The sequence below is a fragment of the Macrotis lagotis genome, chromosome 8 (genome assembly GCF_037893015.1).
Source record: "Macrotis lagotis isolate mMagLag1 chromosome 8, bilby.v1.9.chrom.fasta, whole genome shotgun sequence".
Lineage (NCBI taxonomy): Eukaryota > Metazoa > Chordata > Mammalia > Peramelemorphia > Peramelidae > Macrotis > Macrotis lagotis.
The window spans coordinates 120497928-120518505 of NC_133665.1; the positions used below are offsets into that span (position 1 = coordinate 120497928).

The 20578-nt window shown below is 35.1% G+C and overlaps 1 protein-coding gene across 15 annotated transcripts in view; it reads right to left on the minus strand.

Moving 5' to 3' along the window:
* COBL (cordon-bleu WH2 repeat protein) overlaps positions 1 to 20578 on the minus strand; it is a 330921-nt gene that overhangs the window by 206553 nt on the left and 103790 nt on the right. For all 15 annotated transcript variants that reach the window (XM_074198296.1, XM_074198310.1, XM_074198305.1 and 12 more), the window contains 2 exons: positions 19778 to 19984; positions 627 to 837 (listed from right to left, as the gene is read on the minus strand). In XM_074198296.1, coding sequence (XP_074054397.1) covers positions 627 to 837; positions 19778 to 19984 — 418 coding nt within the window. The remainder of the gene's footprint in view (positions 1 to 626; positions 838 to 19777; positions 19985 to 20578) is intronic.

Below are 20578 nucleotides of genomic sequence, written 5' to 3' on the forward strand. Positions count from 1 at the left end.
TTTGAGAAATAGTAATGAACATTACAGAAAAAAGATTAGACTTTCAGTTAGCAACAGATATCTGTTGAGATGAAATCTTAATAGAATGAATAACAAGATGAAAGTAAATAACACACACACACACACACACACACATATCCTGCCCCTTTCTCTTTCTCTTTCCCCCTCATTTCTCAATAATCAGATTTAATTTCCTAAAACTTTAATAAGCACAAATGATGTTCCAACTTTATGGAAAATAACTTTTTAAAAAAATCGAAGTCTCCTTCTGATGAGCCAATACTCCCCTAGGTGTTTATTTGGATAGAAAAAAACACTTTCAATAAAGAGGAAAAAGCAGAGAGAAGAAGTTGGAGGGAAAGGGTAACAGCAAGAAAAAAATGTAAGAATCTTAATGTTTAACTGTTCTCCCCTTTTTTGAATGGCGAGGCAGAAAACCAAACCTTTTGCCTTCATCATGTCCTCTTACCAATATTATATCAATGTATCATTGTGATGCCCTTTGTTGGCAATACTGTCTCCAATACATGACCCATTTCCAGGAGCTAAAGTTGACACTGAAAAATCAATAACTTTGGTCACAAGGAGCAAAAGTGGACAGCATCCAAACCCTTGGCTCAACTTACCTCAGGCATCTTCTGGTGAACTGGTTTGCTCTTGCCTTCAGGGACTTTTTCCTTCAGGAATATGGTGTGTACATCAAGGGTCCCTATCAAAGTATTTGGCTTAAAACTCAAAGGTTGTTGAGTCTCCAAAGACCTGAGCTCCAGAGTATAGTGGGCTGGATTGAGGTGGTTCTGGAGGCACAATTCAACCAGCAGGTCCATCATGGCATTACTGCAAAGTTAAATAACATATATGGTTATTAGAAGGAGCTACAACTTCACAGTAGAAGAAACACTATTTTTCTAGTCTTCAACTAGTCTAGTTTTTTTTTTTAGGTTTTTGCAAAGCAATGGGGTTAAGTGGCTTACCCAAGGCCACACAGCTAGGTAATTTTAAGTGTCTCAGACCAGATTTGAACTCAGGTACTGCTGACTCCAGGGTCAGTGCTCTGTCCATTGTGCCACCTACCTGCCCCCTAGTCTAGTTTTCTTGAGAAAAACTTGAAGCAATAGTTTTGAGGTCTACTAAAAGTTAGCTTTCAGTTAAGCAATAACAATACCAATAAATATTTGAGACAAAATTGTTCCTTGGTAAGTCTCAATGTGAATAAATCATCACAAAATAAATTGTTATATTATTGTTGAGTTGTTTTAATTGAGTTCAATTCTCCACAAGTTCATTTGGAGTTTTTTGGGGGGTTTTGTTTTTGACAAAGATACAGCAAAGTATTGTCATTTCCTTTTCCAGCTTATTTTACAGATGAATAACTGAGGCAAACAAGGTTAAGTATCAGCTAGTGACATAGTCACCTGAATCAGAGTGGATATAAGAAGTGACTACAAACTGAGGAAGGATGGATGGGATACTCCCATTAGGGATAAACATATGGGGAATACAAACATATAGAGAATACAACAAAAAATGCATGGGTCTCGATATTCTTCTAGGAATGTGATATAATTCCTGGGCATAAATCTTTATAACTTGGATCTTCAGCATCTTGTTTGAACTCTCATAATGCAGGTAGCACCATATCATTTTGTATTATTGAGACTTGTGTTTGTGTCATATCTACTTATTAGATTAGTTCTATGAGAATTAGGAACCTGTTCTAAATATAATCTTTTATCTCAACAGATAACTAGCAGAGAACACTAACACTGTTCCAGTCTTCTCCAATACTGAATTACCGAAATAAAATTAGAGATTTGTTGCAGGTATTTTCACTCATCTGCTCAAGATGGTAAAAGAATGATTTAAAAAATTAATTCAAATAATCAAGCATCTACCAATATCAGTATCTGCCATATTTAGAACTTAGATAAGGTTTTCTCATAGAGATCATCGAGTAAAAGACCTTCATTTTGCAAATGAGGAAACTAAGGCCCCCAAAAGTTTAGTAACCTGTCTAAGGTCACTCACCTTAAAAACTGCATACCAGGATTAAATTTTATGAAGTTTTTTTATTTGAACTCAAGAACTACATTCAAGACTCAGACACTACCTCTAAATGCAATGCCTTTCCTGACCCCCTTTAGTTAAGCTATCTCCCTCTCTGAATCATCTTGTCGCCTAAAATATTATACATTCCAGTAATACATAAACTCTTTAATGCTTCATTTTAGTCTTTGTAGCCCCAGCCCCAGATAAGAATTGGTGTTTAATAAACATCAGAAAAGAGAGGTGCAGTGTGGTTTATAAGAGTGGTTTTGGAAGATGGATGAACTGGGTTCAAGTCCAGCTCTGACACATATTGAGTTTGTGACCCTAGTCAATCATCTAATCTCTCAGGCCTTGGAGCAGCAATTTTTATAAAACTCAGTTGGTTACAGAGAAGGTTCCAACCTATATTAGAAATTTTCCAGACCAATGAAATTCCAGGTCTGGTCACTATCCCTAATAACTATTTCTTTAATCAGATTATATCCATTGATATCCAAATTGATATTTTTTACCCATGTAGCAATAGCAAGGAATAGTAGATAAAATACTTGGCTTTCAGACAGGAAGAACTGAGCTCAAGTCCCATCTTTGGCTCTTACATAACATCGAACAAGTCATACAACTTCTCTGTACCTCAGGGAAACTCTCAGTGTCCTATCACTAAGTCACAAATGGGGAGCAATCAGTATGTGTGGAAGGAAATCTTACACCTTCGAATTATAGAGGTTTCATGCATTTGTGAATTTGATAATATACAAATGTAAAATATAATATAGACTATGTCTTATCTACATACATTATATACATTTCTGTTTACAATCTTTTCTACATACATTTCATAATTCATTTTAAACTAATTTAATGAGGTCTATATAATCAGCTAATCAACAGTAAGCATTTGTCAGAGACTTACTGTGCCAGTGCTTTAAGTACCAAGGATACAATGAAAGGGAAAAACATGGTTCCTGCCCTCAAGGAGAAAGGTAAAGGAGGAGAAAGGTACAAAGCATTGATTTTAAAAGCAGTTAAATGAATAAAACATTATCTTTTTTGCATTAAATAAAACAAGGAGGAGTGATGGAGGTTTGGGCGGAAGGTAAGAATTTTATAATTCTAGTCCCAGACTATCATAGAAAGTGGAAATTATTTCCATAGTGATTCATTCCTAGCATTCCATGTGCATGATTCAAGTCAAACTCATTAGAAACTCTGCAAGATAACCTCAGGTTAAAATTTATTTAAATATCTAAGCATAAGGAGAATGATGTGAAATAGCAGAATCAGATGTTTGCTGACAGAGAATGGGACCAGAATTCCTATTTTATGGCACTTTATGAATCATTTTCCTCACAATTTTATGAAATTAATAGTTTACCTATGACTACAACTATTTTACAGTTAAGTAAACTCCCTGAGGCATTAATTGACTTCACCATGGTAACATAGTCAGCAGGTGTCTCAAGTGGGGTAATGCTAGTTTGCCTTCTTGTTGTAACAAAGTACATGGTTCTACTTTGCTGACAGGTATATTACTGTGAGGCAAATGCTTTGTAAACTTCAAGGTGTTAAATAAGTATGGGCTACAGTTATGTTTTGTTTATGGATCAATTGGCGCCTAGAATAAATGATAACAGAGACATGGCTGTGAATCTACAATCTACCAATAACCATCAATCTATCCCAAGGCTATAAAATACACTTTTAACCTTGGCAAAACTATACCCCACTTTTCATGAAAGACTTCACATCAGAATAGATCAACACTCTTTACAGAGGGGGGGAAAGACTTTGAAGCAATGGAGTACATTAGAAAGAACTCTGGATTTAGGAGCAGGAGATTTGGGGGCAAATATTAGGTCCATCACTTATTGGTGCTGGGTAACTAACTGCTGACTTCTCTGGTCCTCAGTCAACTTATCTGTGAAATGGAACGGGATAATATAAATGATCTCTCAGGGTCCTTCTAGGAACAGCTAGGTGGCTTAGTGGATAGGATGTTGAGCCTGGAATTAGGAAGATCTGACCTCGAATTCAGCTTCAGATACTTACTAGCTATGAGACCTTGGCCAAATCACTTGACCTCTCTATTCACCAAGGAGATAGCTAGATAGAGTCAGGAAAGAACTGAGTTCAAAGTTGACCTTAGACACTTATCAACTAGTTATATGATCCTGGGAAAGTCATTTAACCTCTGTTCTCCTCAATCCACTGGATTAAAGAAATATAAATCACTTGACTATCTTTGTCAAGAAAACATCACACACAGTATGGTGCATGAAATTATGAAAAGCTGGACATGACGGCTGACTGAACAAGAAGGACCCTTCCAGTTCTAAAATCTCAAGAAATGAGAACCTGTGCTCTCCTGTTAGTTCAACGAAGTGCTCTCTTATTTGAAGGTGATCATCATTACTAATCAAAGATTATGTGATGCAAAAATGTTTCATTTCCCAATACTGAGTTACAACCATCTCACTGGGGACATGGTTTATTTTTGCAGGGTATTCCCAGTGTCTGATGAGAACAATGGGCCATAAGAGCCAGAACTTTCACCATGCCAAGAGAGAAATTCTTCCAGAACCAAGGGGAGAAGATTCAATAGACAACATTCCATATATTTATTTACTTTAGACAGTCTCTGTACTCCTCTACAGCAGTTATGTCATTCATTATCACTGTGGGCACGGTCAAATGATATGTTAAATAAGATTAACATTATCAAAGAATTTTTATCTCCTAGACATTAAATTTATAAGACCATGTTTACCTTTGGTACCAGAAATCATTTTCATTTTCTTTTTTTGGTAAGATATATTCAAATTACCAGTTTCTATCAAAAGACAAAAAATTACAGTTGCTGGCTGGTTGTAATAGTAATGATGAAAATAGAATCAATGATTTAGAGCTTCAAAGGAATTTATTAGCTCTTGAATCCAAATCCCTCATTTTACCAATGAGGAAACTAAGGTTAGGAGGTTAAGGGATTTGCCCAAGGTCACACAAGATAGTAAGTATCAGAAATAGGATTTGAAGCAAAGTAATTTCAATGTCAATATCCTTTCTGTGGTACCATTATTTATTTATTAATTCACTAAAAATTTATTGAGCACTTTGCTGAATATCATACACTGTTATGATTAAAGGTTTATAAAGCACTTTAATCAAAACCAACCCCAGGAGTCAAAAAGTATTAAGCACTGTTGTCTTCATTTTACAGATGAAGGTGAGGTTCAGAGTGGTTGTGACCTATCGAAAGGCTTATTATAGTAAAGAAGTGCTATGTCTCCTCATTTAGATTGGGTAATTATAGTTTTTAAAAACCTATCCAATGTTTTTTATACACCAAAGGACATGACAGTATGTTAAATTATATTTAGTATGTTGGAAAATAACCAGTGCTCTTTCCACTGTACTATGAAAACAATGATATCTACCTCTTTACAAATCTACTGTCTAAACAACAATGAAAACCTCTCCAAAACAAAGGCATGTAACAAGTACTGTACAGTTATAGGATCATAGAATTAGCCCTGGAACTGACCTCAGAAGAGCTGCCTTGTGGGTATAGTGGATAGCATGTTGAGCCTGGAATTAGGAAGATCTGACCTCGAATTCAGCTTCAGATACTTACTAGCTATGAGACCTTGGTCAAATCACTTGACCTCTCTATTCACCACAGTGGGTATAGTGATGGAATTAAGAGTTAGATGCAATCCTGACTCACACACTTACTAGCTGTATGACCTTGGACAAGTCACTTAACTTCACTTGGATGAAGTTTCTTCATCTGCAAAATGAGATAATGGTACCGTTCACTTCACAGAATTGTAAGGATCAAATGAAAAAACAAACCAGTTTTATATGCTTTAAGGTACTATATGAATGCTAACCGAATGTTAGCTATTAGGTCATTCATCCAAACCTCTCATTTCACAGATGAAGAACTGGAATTCAAACTCAGATCCTTTGACTCCAAATTCTAGATTCTTTCCAGAATGGTACAAGCCCTAGGTGTTATTTACCAACATACTAAATATAATTTAACATACTGTCATGTCCCTTAGTGTATAAACAATATTGGATAGATTTTTAAAACTTATAATTACCCAATCTAAATAATGGATACACCATTTTCAATTTTTCAGTATAAGAATAAATAATGAGGGGCTAGGTGTCACAGTGGATAGAGCACTGGCCCTGTAGTCAGGAGGACCTGAGTTCAAATCAAGCCTCAGACACTTAATAATTACCTAGCTGTGTGCCTTGGGCAAGCCACTTAACCCCATGTGCCTTGCAAAAACCTAAAAAATAAATAAATAGTGAAAAGCCACAACATTAAAAGAAAGGTGAGTGTATGTGTGTGTTTAAATTTAGTGGAGGGCATCAACTACACTAAGACATAAAGTGCTATATACATGTTTCACCGTGATATGCATGTGAATAGATTCTGCAAGGTTATGACAGTAAATTGACACATCTTTCTGAGTTGGAAAGTTCAAGGATGGCCCAGCAATGAACTTTAAGTCTATTATTCAGGGAACAGACTAGGAAAGTTCCATGGGGCTTATCAACAGATGGATCCTCTCCTTCCTCAGTCATTGAGATTTTTAGCCAGACTATCATGAAGACTGTTAAATAAATGGGGGAATGGGTTCAGATCAGATGAAATTCTCACCCTGAGAAAGCCCTAAGTTTTCAAAGTACTAGACAGAATGGATTGCTAAGGTATTACTGGATTAATGTATTATTTTCTGAGTTACAGCATTGTTAGAGGAAAATATGACCCATAACCCAAAACTGAAATCATAATGCAAAGTCAAAGATTTAAATAATATAGTAAGAAACATAACTCCTTTCCAAATCTGCTTTTAGACAAGGAAATCTAGGTTAGTAAATTAGTAGCTTTTAAATATTCAAGTTTCATTTATTTTAGGATTTTCTTCAAGTAAAAAAAAAATGATGATTTCAGTAAGTCACTGAGAAGTTCATGAAATTTATCCAGGAAAACAAAAGTCAACAATCTTTTCTGCTACTATTAGTGCATATACAAAAATGAATTTATATCATAAAAGGACAAATAAAAATAAGATAAATGAAAAAAGAAAGCTCTGAAATAAGCAATTGGCAAATCAATAAGCATTTATTATGAATTTACTATGTTATCCCTCATTTCAATTTGAAATCAATGATTCTGCTTCCACATCTCTCAGATGCCTGACCTTCCTTTTCTCTACTTCAGATGGCCCATATTCCTTATCATGTCAACTACTCCAAAAGGCCTTTAAATTGGTCCCTCTATCTCCAGCCTCTCTATCTCCAGTTTATCCCCAAACAAATGTCAAAATAGTCTTGGTTAAGCCCAAATCTGGCCCTTTTGCATGTAGGATAAAATGCATACTTCTCAGTTAGGCATTGACAGTTGCCTCTTCATGATCTGGATCTAGCATACCTTCCTTCCTAGATGCATTCTAGTTAAACTGACTTGCTGACTGTTCTAAAAACTCATTAATGCTTAATAAAAGACATTCCATCTGGTATGTATTTTCTTCTTATCTCCATCTCTTAAAATCCTTGTCTTCCTTCAAAGGCCAATGTGGGTGCCATCTCTTATAGGAAATCTATCCCAGCTGTCTATCCTTACTCAAATAATCTTATATTCATTTTTGCCTAAAAGTTGTATTCCTCCAATAGATTCTCTCAACAACTTGAAAACAAGACTTGTTCTGTTTTTTTTTTTCAATTGTCTTTATAGCTGCAGAATTTTGCAAAATGCCATTTATAAATAAGTAGGGGCTAAACAGATATTGATTGAACTGAATTCAAGTATGAAGTGAGGAAAAGAAAAGGGGAAAGTTAAATTGAATCTTTGTCTGCCCGATAATAAATTTGTCATCATTTATAATTCATAGGAATGAAAAAAGTCCTTGTTCCCATCATCTTGAAGCGTCTCCACTCCTCTCCCATGCTCAGGTTTTGCTACCCTTATAAAAATAAATGAATTAAAGGACTCCTCATACAAATATTTGGATTAATTTGCAAACAACACACAGGAAATATAAAAGCTACAAATGCCTTCTGTTTTGTCATTCTAGGGATTAGCAATAACATCTAATTAGAGGGAGGTGTGTCTGAAAGGCGAGACTCTGAGATCTCTGAAGGACTTACCACACCTTTTTCCATTGCAGAGAATAAACCTGCCCTATCCCAGAACAGGCCAGAACAGAGGGGTTTCCAGTGTTAGCAGAGTCATATTGATTCTTTGTCTGTCCTGCATTAGTTGAAATACACTATTCTGGCCCAGTATCTCCACCATGTGTGACTATTAAACTCCATCCCAAATTGGCTGGAAATCAATAGCACATCAACAATTATGGCTGCTACTTTCAGAAAGCCATATGAATTACATCCCTGAATGAACATTTCCCAGACTTGGATGCAGTTCTAGATCTTACAGTGGGGACTGCTGAGCTTACAAACAGCTGGAGGAGAAGAATACTCATTCATGCACCAGCAAATCACCTCCTCTAGTTGGCAACTAAATTCTGAAACACGTTTTAAGTCCATTATAGCAAAATTATATTAAAGATTGATTTTTTTATTTTTTAATTAAAGATTTTATTTAAAGATTGATTTTTAAATGTGTCTTTCTTCCTTGAAAAGGCAAAAATGGAATGGAATGGAAAAGGAAAATAAGAGAAAAGGAAAAAAAGAAAAGATATATTCTAGACATGGACCTAAGGAATATTCAGGTTGTTCTCTATGGTCCTGAAACCCTTTCTTCATGACTCTCATATAAAGTCATGTTTTATATTTTAAAAACAGATTTTAAAGGAAGTTTCAAAATGTCAGTCTTTAAAAATAATATTTATTAAGCTATTTAATAGTGAGGTAACTGTTAGATCCTGGGGAAGAGACAAAGTTAGATAAAATAAGATCCTTGCTTTCATGAAACTTATAATTCAGTAATACACCAACACAGATACCTATTACATAACAAGATTAACAAAATAAAGATGTACAAAACAAAATTATTGTGGAAAGTGTTACCAAGAAGAAAATAATAATACCATAGTCACTTTCTTAATTTATATGATTTAAATAAGACAAGGCAGACTGGTTTATTAGACAGTGACCTGGACTCAGAATTAGAAAGGTCTGAGTTCAACTCCTACCACTAATGACAAATGGCAGTATATTAAGTCAAACAAATTGATGCTAAAATTCAAATTAGCCTAGCCAAAAATTTGTCTCATTCTGTATTCAGAGTCATTGCTTCCATATCCAGAGATATATAATAACATGGATCATCACTGTTGATCCAGAATTGATTGGTCATTTAATTGCTCATAAGTCTTTCAAAAAAAGTCTTTCAAAATTGATTCTCTTTACAGAGTTGTTAACGGATAAATTATTTTCCTGGCTCTGCTTACTTTACTCTGCATTAGATCATTAGAACATTAAATATCTCTGAATTCATCATTTTTATTATTTCTTATATCAAAATAGTATTCCATTACATTTATTCATCAACATTTCTTCAACAGTCATGGCCAAAGAAGTAGAACAAAAAAAGATCTTAAAGGTCACTCAAATGCAACCTCATATTACAGATGAGTAAGCTGAGTCTCAGAGAAGTCAACTGACTCTCCCAGAATCACAGAAGTAATGAATATCTGAAGCATGATTTAATTTAACTAGGTCTATGGATTAGACACATTAGCCACAGCCCTTGGCATGTTTTTCAGGAAAGCAATATCACCTCCATTCCATGATGATCATGCTAAGATCACTTCAGTGGTTAAAAATTTAGTAAAATCATTCATTCATATTTTTGCTATTTGCTTCTTCCCACTTTAACCTAAAATAGAAGCAAGTTCACTAAAGAAAACTTAATTACTATCAGGTACAAATATAATTGCACTTAAGAAAATGAATTTACAACAATCCAGTCTAATCAGAGTTAATGTGATCCTGGAGGTATCAATAAATCAAATAAGCATTTATATGTTAAGAGTCTTCTATGTGCTATCCAATAGAGAGATCGATTTTAGAAATGGGAAGACAAAAGTCCCTGCTTTTAGGTAGTTTACATTCTAATAAGAGATAACAAATTCCTTCAGGCAGCTGTTGTCCAAATATTATTAAAATATATTTTCATATATGGAGCTTCAATTTACAATTTTGTAGTAGTAGTAGTAGTAGTAGTAGTAGTAGTAGTAGTAGTAGTAGTAGTAGTAGTAGTAGTAGTAGTGGTGGTGGTGGTGGTGGTAGTAGTAGTAGTAATACCTTACAAAAGGAGCAGCAACTATATAGCAGTTATTTGTCTCTGTCTCTATCAGGTTGGTTTAAAAGTGAAGCATTTCACACAATTTATAGTAAGTAAATGAAAATGCCATCCACCTAACTATAAATTACTTTTTTGAGGACTCTAGTGTGAATTGAGAAATCACTCCAAAAGCTGCTGTAGCAAAAAAGGATGCACAAATAGAATGACCACATCTTCTAAAAAGAAAAAGAGGCCCATATGAACCTCTCAATCCTTTTATGAATTTCTTTATAGGTAGGCACTGGTCAGTATTCCTGCTACCTGGTATTTCTAAAATCAAATATATTAATGACTTTTTAATGAGTACTTGTTTCTTTCAATGGTCCCTTACTGGACCACTGGGTATAAAGTAAATATTTTTAAACATAATAATTCAGGGGCAGTTAGGTGGCACAGTGGATACAGCACCGGCCCTGGAGTCAGGAGTACCTGAGTTCAAATCCAGCCTCAGACACTTAATTACCTAGCTGTGTGGCCTTGGGCAAGCCATTTAACCCCACTGCCTTGCAAAAAAACCCTAAAAAAACATAACAATTCAATTTGAGAAATATTTATTAAACATTTATTCAACTAATTAGACACTGATGTGTGCTAAGGATAAAAGACTTTTAAAAAATTTATATAGTCCTTATACTCAAGAGATTATGATCTACAGGAGAGGATGTATACACAAATAACTGGTACAAGTTCATAAATTAAATACATTGAGATTTTTCTTAAAGAGGATGAGTACAGTCGTCCCTGAGGAAATGGTATTCAACTAGATAAAAGAAATACTTCAAAAGGTGGACATGTAGAGATACTATTCCAGGTAAGGAGATGCCAACATAAATTTGAGAGGGAACAGGTCATCATCTGATAGTCCAGATTAAGTGGCAAGTATGTTCTAAGCAAGGGATTAATGTGCATTAACATAGAAAAGGCATGTTACAGTCAAACTATGGATGGTTCAGATATCTTAAGTAGTTCTGCAAGCAAATGAAAGTCTTTCAGTAAAGTAACTATGTGATGAGATTTGCATGTTATAATCCTTTGGTAGCTGTGTTAAAAATGCACTGCAGAGAAAGGTGATAAAATAGGGAAACTAAGTGAAGACTACTACAGTACAACAATCAAGGAAAGAAGGAGTGAGTGACTATTGAAGGTGCTGGAAGTGGGAGATGAAAGGAAGTTACATATCAACAATAGTCTTGAGATAGATCAGAAAGGATGGCAACTGGCTAGATAGAGAGGGTGAGAGATGATTGAGATTTGTATGACTAGGAGAATGGTGTATCTATCAATTGAGATAGAGGAATAGGAAGGGGAATTTTCTTATAGGAGAAGATGTATCCACAAATAACTGGTACAAGTTGGTAAATTCAATACAATGGAATTTTTTAAAAAAAGAATGAATGAGAAAATGGAAATAACACAAATTATGGACATATTGAATTTCAGTTAACAGTAGGTCACCCAGATGGAGCTATCTAGGAGTCAACTAGAAATGAGCAAACAGAGCTTTGAGAAGACAATGGGGGAGGGGGCAGAAGTACAGACCTTCACAAAGGTAATAACTGAAGTCATGGAAAGGTAAGCAATAAGTGCAAGAAAGATTAGATGGAAGACTGCCAAGGAAAGAGTCATGGAGAATTTCTAATCTAAGAGAATCAGTAAGAAGAGGGAGGAGAGTTAGGACAGAGACAAGCTAGAGACTTTAGGGAGGAGAGATAACCAAGGAAGAGGTAGGTTAGTTAAATGGGGCAAAGAGGTAACTTTCTTGCAATGGCCTCCTAATTGATCTCCTTGTGTTGATTTTTTTTCTCAAATGTATCCTCATCATAGCTTCCCCACACATTTCCAATCCTCAAACTTCAGTGATTTCCCTTTACCTCCAGGAACTCATATTAACTCTGATAACCTGTCCCTTTCTATCTTTCCACTTTTTTCACACATTATCTCCACACACCAATATAGGCCAACTTATGTTTCTTCCCAAATGACATTCTGTCTCTTTCCCAGAGCCTTTGCATATACTATCTCCATGCTTAAAGTAATTTCCCTCTTAGAATCCTTTGTTTTCTTAAACTCTGCTCAAGTACCTCTTCTACCTGAGACTTTTCCTAATGTTCTCAATCACCAGTGCTTTCCCCTATAAGGTTATGTATAATTTGCATATATTGTGCATTCAGGTACACATGGACACATTGTCTCTTCCATTAGAATGTAATTTCCTTGAGAGCAGGTTCTGGCTCTAATTTGTATCCTCATCATTTAGCACAATGTGTAGCACACTTTACTAAGCATGCTTAATAAATGTTGCCTGAAAAAATGACTTTGGATCTGTTCATTCATTAGTGACCTTGGAAAAGATGGCTTCAGTGAAGTGTAAAGAAAATAGCTATAACATCAAATTGCTGAGAACTAATAACCATAGGGAACAAGAAGACCACTTAAATTATTTCATAAAGGAATAAAAATGAATGATTCACACCTTATAAAATGTTTTAACAATTTTTGTTTTTCCTTATTAATTCCCCATTTGTTCCTAGAAAATATTTTTCTTTATCCATTTTGTTTTCAATCTGAATTTCTGTTTTAAGTGTGGTATTTAATTTATAAATGTCTTTATAATTTTTTCCAGAACCAACTATTTTGAATGGTAATAATCCACTGTGCTTTAAGATCATATGAAAATTGCAGATAGCTATCATTACATTTGCATTTTCCCCCTTTTATTCCCCCTTTATTTTTTCCAACTACACACTGGTTTTCAACGTCATTTTTTATAGTTTCTCCCTCTGTCCTTTCCCTCTTCCCCAAGTAAGCAATGTAATATAGGTGTTGTATCTATAGCTATGTATCTATGCTAAACAAAGATTCATATTAATTGTATAGTGAAAGAAGAATCACATCCAAATGGAAGAAAAATGTTAGAAAAATAGTATAGTTCATAAGAAAACTTGAACATAGTAAACTCTGGTCTATATTTAAACTTCACATTTTCTTCTCTGGATTTGAATAGTATTTTCCATCACAAATCTTTTAGAAATATCTTTGATTATTGTACTGTAGAAATGATCAAGTCCATCATAGTTGATTATCACATCATCCTATGTTGCTGTTAGAGTGTAGAACATTCTTCTGGTTCTGCTCACTTCATAACAGTTCTTGCAAGTCTTTCCAGGTTATTCTGAAATTCTGTCCCTCATAAAATGGTAGGGTTCCATCACATTCATACCACAATTTGTTCAGTCATTCCCCAATTGATAGGCATCCCTTCAATTTCCAATTCTTTTCCACTTACAAAAAGAGCTACTATAAATATTTTTGTATATGTAGGTTTTTTATCCTTTTTCGTGTTTTCTTTGTCCCTCTATCTTTTTTACTTGGTATGCCATCTAAATTTATGGAATACAGTTTAAGATGGAATGGGATAGGAAATCTCTAAGGTCCCTTCCAAATTTAAAATTTAAAGATCCAGCTATTGTAAGTTAATAATCCTTGCAAAATGGTTGTAAGATTTAGCTAGTCATTGTGCTTTCGTTTCAGTGTCATTTCATTTCTCATTTTAGAGTCATTTTCAAATGACTGGAAATTTTCCATTCTATAGCAAGTCATTAATCACATGCAAACCAAAGAACTTTGGATTTCCACAGCAGCTGCTCCCCTAAATATTTCATCCCAAAGTATATGCTAATCTTTAGCCTCAACCTTCAATATGTTCCTTTATTAATATTTTAGTGTTTAGACAACTGAAAGCAAAATATCAAAAATTATAAGCAGTATTAACTGTCTATATCAGAGCTATGGTTTTAGAAATGATGTGAAGTCTCTGGCTTGTAAGAGAGGACAGGATTCTCAGATAAACCTTCAATATCTCCATGGTCACCAAGAACAATATTAGATAAAGAGATAACTTTTAAAGGCTAAAGAGATGTTGAATAACATCGAATCAATTGGCTGATACTAAGGTTCCTTTCACTAGCCCCAAAAATGTATTTCTCTATAGGTGTAAATTTTTTCTAGCTCCATTAAAAAAAAAAAAAAAAACAGGCCCGGGGTGGGGCAGGAACAGCTAAAGAATTGAAGTTTGAAAAAAAGATGAGGGTAGCTAAGTGACACAGTGGCTAGAGCACTGGCACTGGAGTCAGGAGGACTTGAGTTCAAATCAGACCTCAGACATTTAAAAATTACCTGGCTGTGTGACCTTGGGCAAGTCACTTAACCCCATTGCCTTGCCAAAAAAAAAAAAGAAACCGTATTTTAAAAAAGATGTTCAGAAGAAGATTATACTGGTTTTTAGAATAAGGCAGTGAAGGGTGATAATCTGTTGTAAGTATCCAGGTAAAATAAAACAAGCATTATTTTCTCTTAGATTTTGGCTAACAGATGCCTAATTCTCTATCTCTTTGCCCCTTCTCTCCCTTTCACCCTTTAAACTTTGGTATTCTTTCCTCCTCTCTTTGCCACATCTCTTTCTCCTTTCCCTCTCCTGTCTCTCTTACCATAAAATGTAACAGGAACTCCTTCCATTATTTGATAGACTTTCTAAGGTTTCATCAGTAAGTCAAGGGCTATTCTGTTTCTCTCTAAAAAACTAAACTGCTGTTTTTTTACTTGCGTTTGCCACTCAAGGCCTCCTTCCACAAGTATTCACAGCAGCAGGATGACTCTTCCATCTCAAAGGGAATGCTAAAGGAATTTAAGTTCTGGCAGGTCCCTCAAAGGTATTAAAGGCTTTGAATGAGACCTCTGGAATATTGAGAATCAGTGTGGTACAGTAGATAGTGTAAGAGTCAAGAAAATCTTGGGTTCAAACACCAACCTCTGACATTTCCCAGCTGGCTCACCATTGGCAGCTCACTTTACCCTCTCTGAGACCCAGTTCCCTTCTCTGCAAAATAAAAATAAAAATAATATCTATCTCACAGAAAGATAATATGTGCAAAGTACTAAATTTTATAATGCTATAGAAAAGGAAGTTACCACCAACACCACAGTCATCATCACTGTTTTCATCATCAATATTACCTAAGTTTAGAGAGGCTTATAACAAGGTTGGCCACACAATGACAAATTTTTCAGCCACAGCAAATCTCTATAACATCAATGTTACTTGAGCATGATCCTAAATTTATTCAGTCAGAAGCCCTCAAGCGAAAAAAAAAAGCTTCTCAATCCTTGGGCTAATATAGTTCCCTTCATAAATTCTAGCATAGGACTATTTATAATAATGTGTTTATTAATTTAAATTTTCAAAGACAGTTGAAAATTACATTATATCTATTTTATATAACTTCTATATACAACCACATCTATGTTCATATATATATATATATATACATATACACACACACACACCCCCACATATGTGCATGTCTGTTTACACACATTCATATCATCTCCCTTGCTATAATATAAGCTCATTTCATTTTTGTCTTTGAATTCTCAGTGCTTGCTACGTAATGGGCACTTATTAAATTATTTTGACCAACTAGATGAATTACTAGAGAACGTTTTAGCCAATGACTCAAAATGAGTTATAAGATACATTTCCCAAAGTACAGGGCAATCAGCTATCATCCCATCATGGCAGTGAGGTCTTCCATCCAGAATGAGCTCAATACTTCAGAGTTTTGCAAAAGGAGCAATGACAAAGCATCCAACATGTGCATGGTTCTCACTTGAAGGAGCAACTAGGATCCTCACACCTGCTCCTTACTTTTACCTATACCACAATGGAAGGGACACAAGGGTCACTGGCACATGGACAACAGGTTTCTGGTTCCTATGTAGATTTCACTGAGAAAGGAGATTCTCTCCCCAGTGTAAGCCAGTCTCCTATTTCCTGTAGAGGCTGGGATACCCAATGACTTCACACAGTCCAAGGATACCTGAGGACCATAGAAAAGCCCTCTGAGTTATATGAGAGCCAGAACATAAAATCTCTATACTGCTATTAGGTATCACACTCAGCGATTTGGTAACTCAAGAGAAAGAGTCACTCCTTTGCAAAGGAGATAACCTCGCCTTCCACCTTTCTAAATGTATTCTGCACATAGCTGACTGTCTACATCAAAATGATGTTACTCCCCCCCCAAACTCAACATAGTAGCCATTCTTCTCCTAAGGGTTTCTATCAACAAAAGCAATTGTCTCTCAAAAGATATTCTTTTCACATTTGTCCTCCATTTAAGAAAAATATTAGATGAATAACATAATTATTCAAGTCCATTCTACCACCATTAATTGAATAGCTGTTATGTGAAAAGATATGTAGACTGAGCACTATAAACTAGTTTCCACAGGGGTGTCATCTTATGCCTCTTCTGCAAGCATTCTGAACCAAATTAATTAAGAATAACTAGAAAATTGGCACTTTCTATTTCTCCTGACTTTGATCACCATATAAAAGTATATAAAAGTCTAATATGGACTGCAGATTTCAGTTATGCCTGGACAAAATAAAAATCACCAAAATCTTTTGTTTAATATTATAGGAGTACCAATGTTGAGTTACCATACATTTTCTTTAAAAGCTAGCAATGATGAATGGTAAGAACTATGGCTAAGAGATGGAATTAATTTTTTTCACCATTGATATGATTAAAAGATGAAGTGATTGGATAAAGTATCAGTCTCATAGTCAGGAAAACCTAAGTATAGATACTCTCTCATTGGTTGTGTTACCCAAAGAGCTGGCTAAATTTCTCTCTTTCACTGTCAATTTCCTTATCTGTAAAATGGGAATAATAATAATTTAGAGATTATTTCAATAGTATAATGAGCTAATATAGGCAAATAGTTTTGCAAATATTAAAACACTATATAAATGTCAGCCAATATTGTTGTTATTACTTTATCCAGAAGGCTTATGTGTTCCCTTAAATTCCACTGCTGAAAAAAAAAGACTATAAGATGCTTCAAGTTTAGAAAAAAAAATCATAATTGCTATTTTAAACAAAGCACAGGGTTCTGGCTCCAGGTCACTACTGTTTTATTAAACAATATGACATAAAACTAAAGCCCTAAGCAAAAACAAAGTTGACATTTTGCAGAATCTATCATCCTCACAATCTGTTAGAGGTTGACTGTTAGTTATCTTCTTGGAATTCACTTAAACCAACAGAAGACCTTGGGGAAAGAGCTTATTCCTGTGTGCTTTTTTGATAACTTTGGAGAAAAAGAAGTATATTTTTAAAAAAGTTTTCTAGCAATCTCTCTAATTTAAATTCCACATTAATACCTATAGAAATACTTTGCATCTGATCATAAAAACTCATAACAACAAAAGGAACATTTAAAAAATATGTTTTACAATATTATACGCAAACTAGGAGATCAAAGAATAGTTTACCTGTCAGATCTATGGAAAGGGAAGCAGTTTATGAACAAGGAAGAGATGGAGTACATCATTAAATACAAACCAGACAATTTTGATTACATTAAATTAAAAAGCTTTTGCACAGACAAACCCACTGTAACCAAGATCAAAAGAAATGCAGTAAATTAGGAAACAATTTTTACGGCAAGTAATTTACAGATGAGGACACCAAAGCAATCCATAGACATATGAAAAAATTTCTCTAAATCACTACTTGTTAGATAAATGCAAATTAAAGAATCTCTGAAGTACCACCTCACATCTCTCAGACTGTCCAATATGACCAGAAAGGACAATGATCAACGTTGGAAGGGATGTGGGAAATCTTGGACACTAATACATTGTTGGTAGAGCTGTGAACCCATCCAACCTTTCTGGAGAGCAATGTGAAATTACGCCCAAAGGGCAACAAAAATATGCATACCCTTTGATCGAGCAATAACACTACTGGTTCTATACCCTGAAGAAATTATGAAAAAGGGTGAAAACACTTGTACAAAAATATTCAAAGCAGCCCTGTGGTGGCAAAGAACTGGAAATTGAGTGAATGTCTTTCAGTTGGGGAATGGCTTAGCAAACTGTGGTATATGTATGGAACACTATTGTTCTATTAGAAACCAGGAAGGCTGGGAATTCAGGGAAGCCTGGAAGGATTTGCATGAACTGATGCTGAGTGAGATGAGCAGAACCAGAAAAACACTGTATACACTAACAGCAACATGGGGGTGATGATGGACTTGCTCATTTCATCAATGCAACAATCAGGGACAATTCTGGGCTATCTGTGATGGAGAATACCATCTATATTCAGAGAAAGAATTGTGTTGTTTGAACAAAGACCAAAGACTATTTCCATTAATTTAAAAAAAGTTATCTTATTATGTAATTTTGCTATCTCTTATACTTTGTTTCTTCCTTAAGGATATGATTTCTCTTTCATCACATTCAACTCAGATAAGTGTAAACCATGAAACAATGTAAAGACTAACAGCCTGCCTTCTGTGGGGGTGGGGGGTGGGGGGAGGGAAGCAAGATTAGGGGAAAAATTGTAAAATTCAAAATAAATAAACTCTTTCTTAAAATATGTTTTAAGGCAATTTTTAATTGTGAGAATATTCTGACAACTTTTCAAACTGCAAGACTTCTTTAATTTATAAAGTACTGGGCATTTCATACAAAATTAAATTCCATGTAGGCCATTACTTCACTGCTCTTCCTGACTCCAGGCCCAATACTCTATCTACCACATCACCTAGAGCTCAGTTCAGGATCCCATGGTATCAAAACAATAGGATTTATGCTTTGAGTAGAGGTTGGAATATATAATTCTGAAATTCTTTCTTACCTAGGATTCCCAATTCAACAGACTTTGCTCAAATCCTTTGGCTTTGGAAAGACTTTAATTAAATATTGCCCATATTTGTAAATGAGATTCCTTTGTTTTTGTTCTCCCTCACTGTTTATGTGAGTATATGCTACAAGAAAAATTATACTGATTTTTTCCTAGTAATGCATTTCTTTTTAAAAATTCTGATCCTAGGGCAGCTAGGTGGCACCTGCCCTGGAGTCAGGAGGACCTAAGTTCAAATTCGGCCTCAGACACTTATTACTTAGTTTTGTGACTTTGGACATGTCACTTAACCCCAATGCCTTGTGAAAAAGAAACCAAAAATAAAAATCAGGGAATGATAGAATTTAATAGGGAGAGTCAAAGTAGGTGGGATTCCATCTCTCGTGAAACTACTCTAAAAACACTTTGTCTTTATGCAAATAGGTTTCTACTGGAAAACATTTATCCAATAATAGGAACTAATTCCTGTTCTCATGTAGAATCTCCTTATTTCCCAAGGGGTCATATGATCCATGACAGGGAAAGACAACCCAAATGAGTTCCAGAAAAGAAAAGATCACCCCAAACCCTCCTAGATGCAAAGGGGTAGTCATAGGGCTAGGCTAATTAGTCAGGGGTGATGCCCTTGCTACATTCCTCATTCTTATTCTACTCTAAAGTATTCAAAGGCCTATAAAGTACTCACCTCCCATTGATAGGACTCTTTATTTCCAATCCATTAGGTAAAACCACAGTAGCATCCACCATGCTGCTCCTTAGGTTTTCTTTCATGTTGACTAGGTTCTGCTGAGGCATGATTCCCAAGTCTCTGTTTGGTTTCTGATCACTCTGGATGCTTGGAGTTGTAGATGGCTTTCCAGGAGGAGGAGGAGCCCGGGCTTTCATCTTTCTCCTAGAAAATGGAAGACAATAAAACTATTCAGCACTGTTAATCTTTTCTCCAAATTATAACATTTTTCTTATAAATATATATCAATAAACCTCAGATCCATCTTTTTGTAAAACTTTATTTAAGGCAACAGGGGTTAAGTGTCTTTCCCAAAGTCACACAGCTAGGCAATTATTAAGTATCTGAGGTCAAAGTTGAACTCAGGTCATCCTGACTCTAGAGCCAGTGCTCTATCCACTGTCAAAACCATCTGTAGAGTCATATGTCTTTATAATATTCTTGTTATTGTATAAATTACTTTGCTTGTCACTTTGTTCCATATTAGTTCATATAAGTATGCCCAGGTCCATCCTCTTAATCATTTCTCATAGCACAATATTAGTAGACCATATTTTGTTCAGTCAATTCTAAATCGATAGACTACTCTGTAGGCATTCAATTCTTCCCCACTATAAAATGCTGCTATTAGGTATTCAATTCTTCCCCACTATAAAATGCTGCTATAAATATTTTGGTTCGTATGGACCCTTTTTCTCTTTCCCTGAAGACCAACAGCTAGGATTTGGAGTTGTGATTTTTGAGGTCATCTGTTCTGAC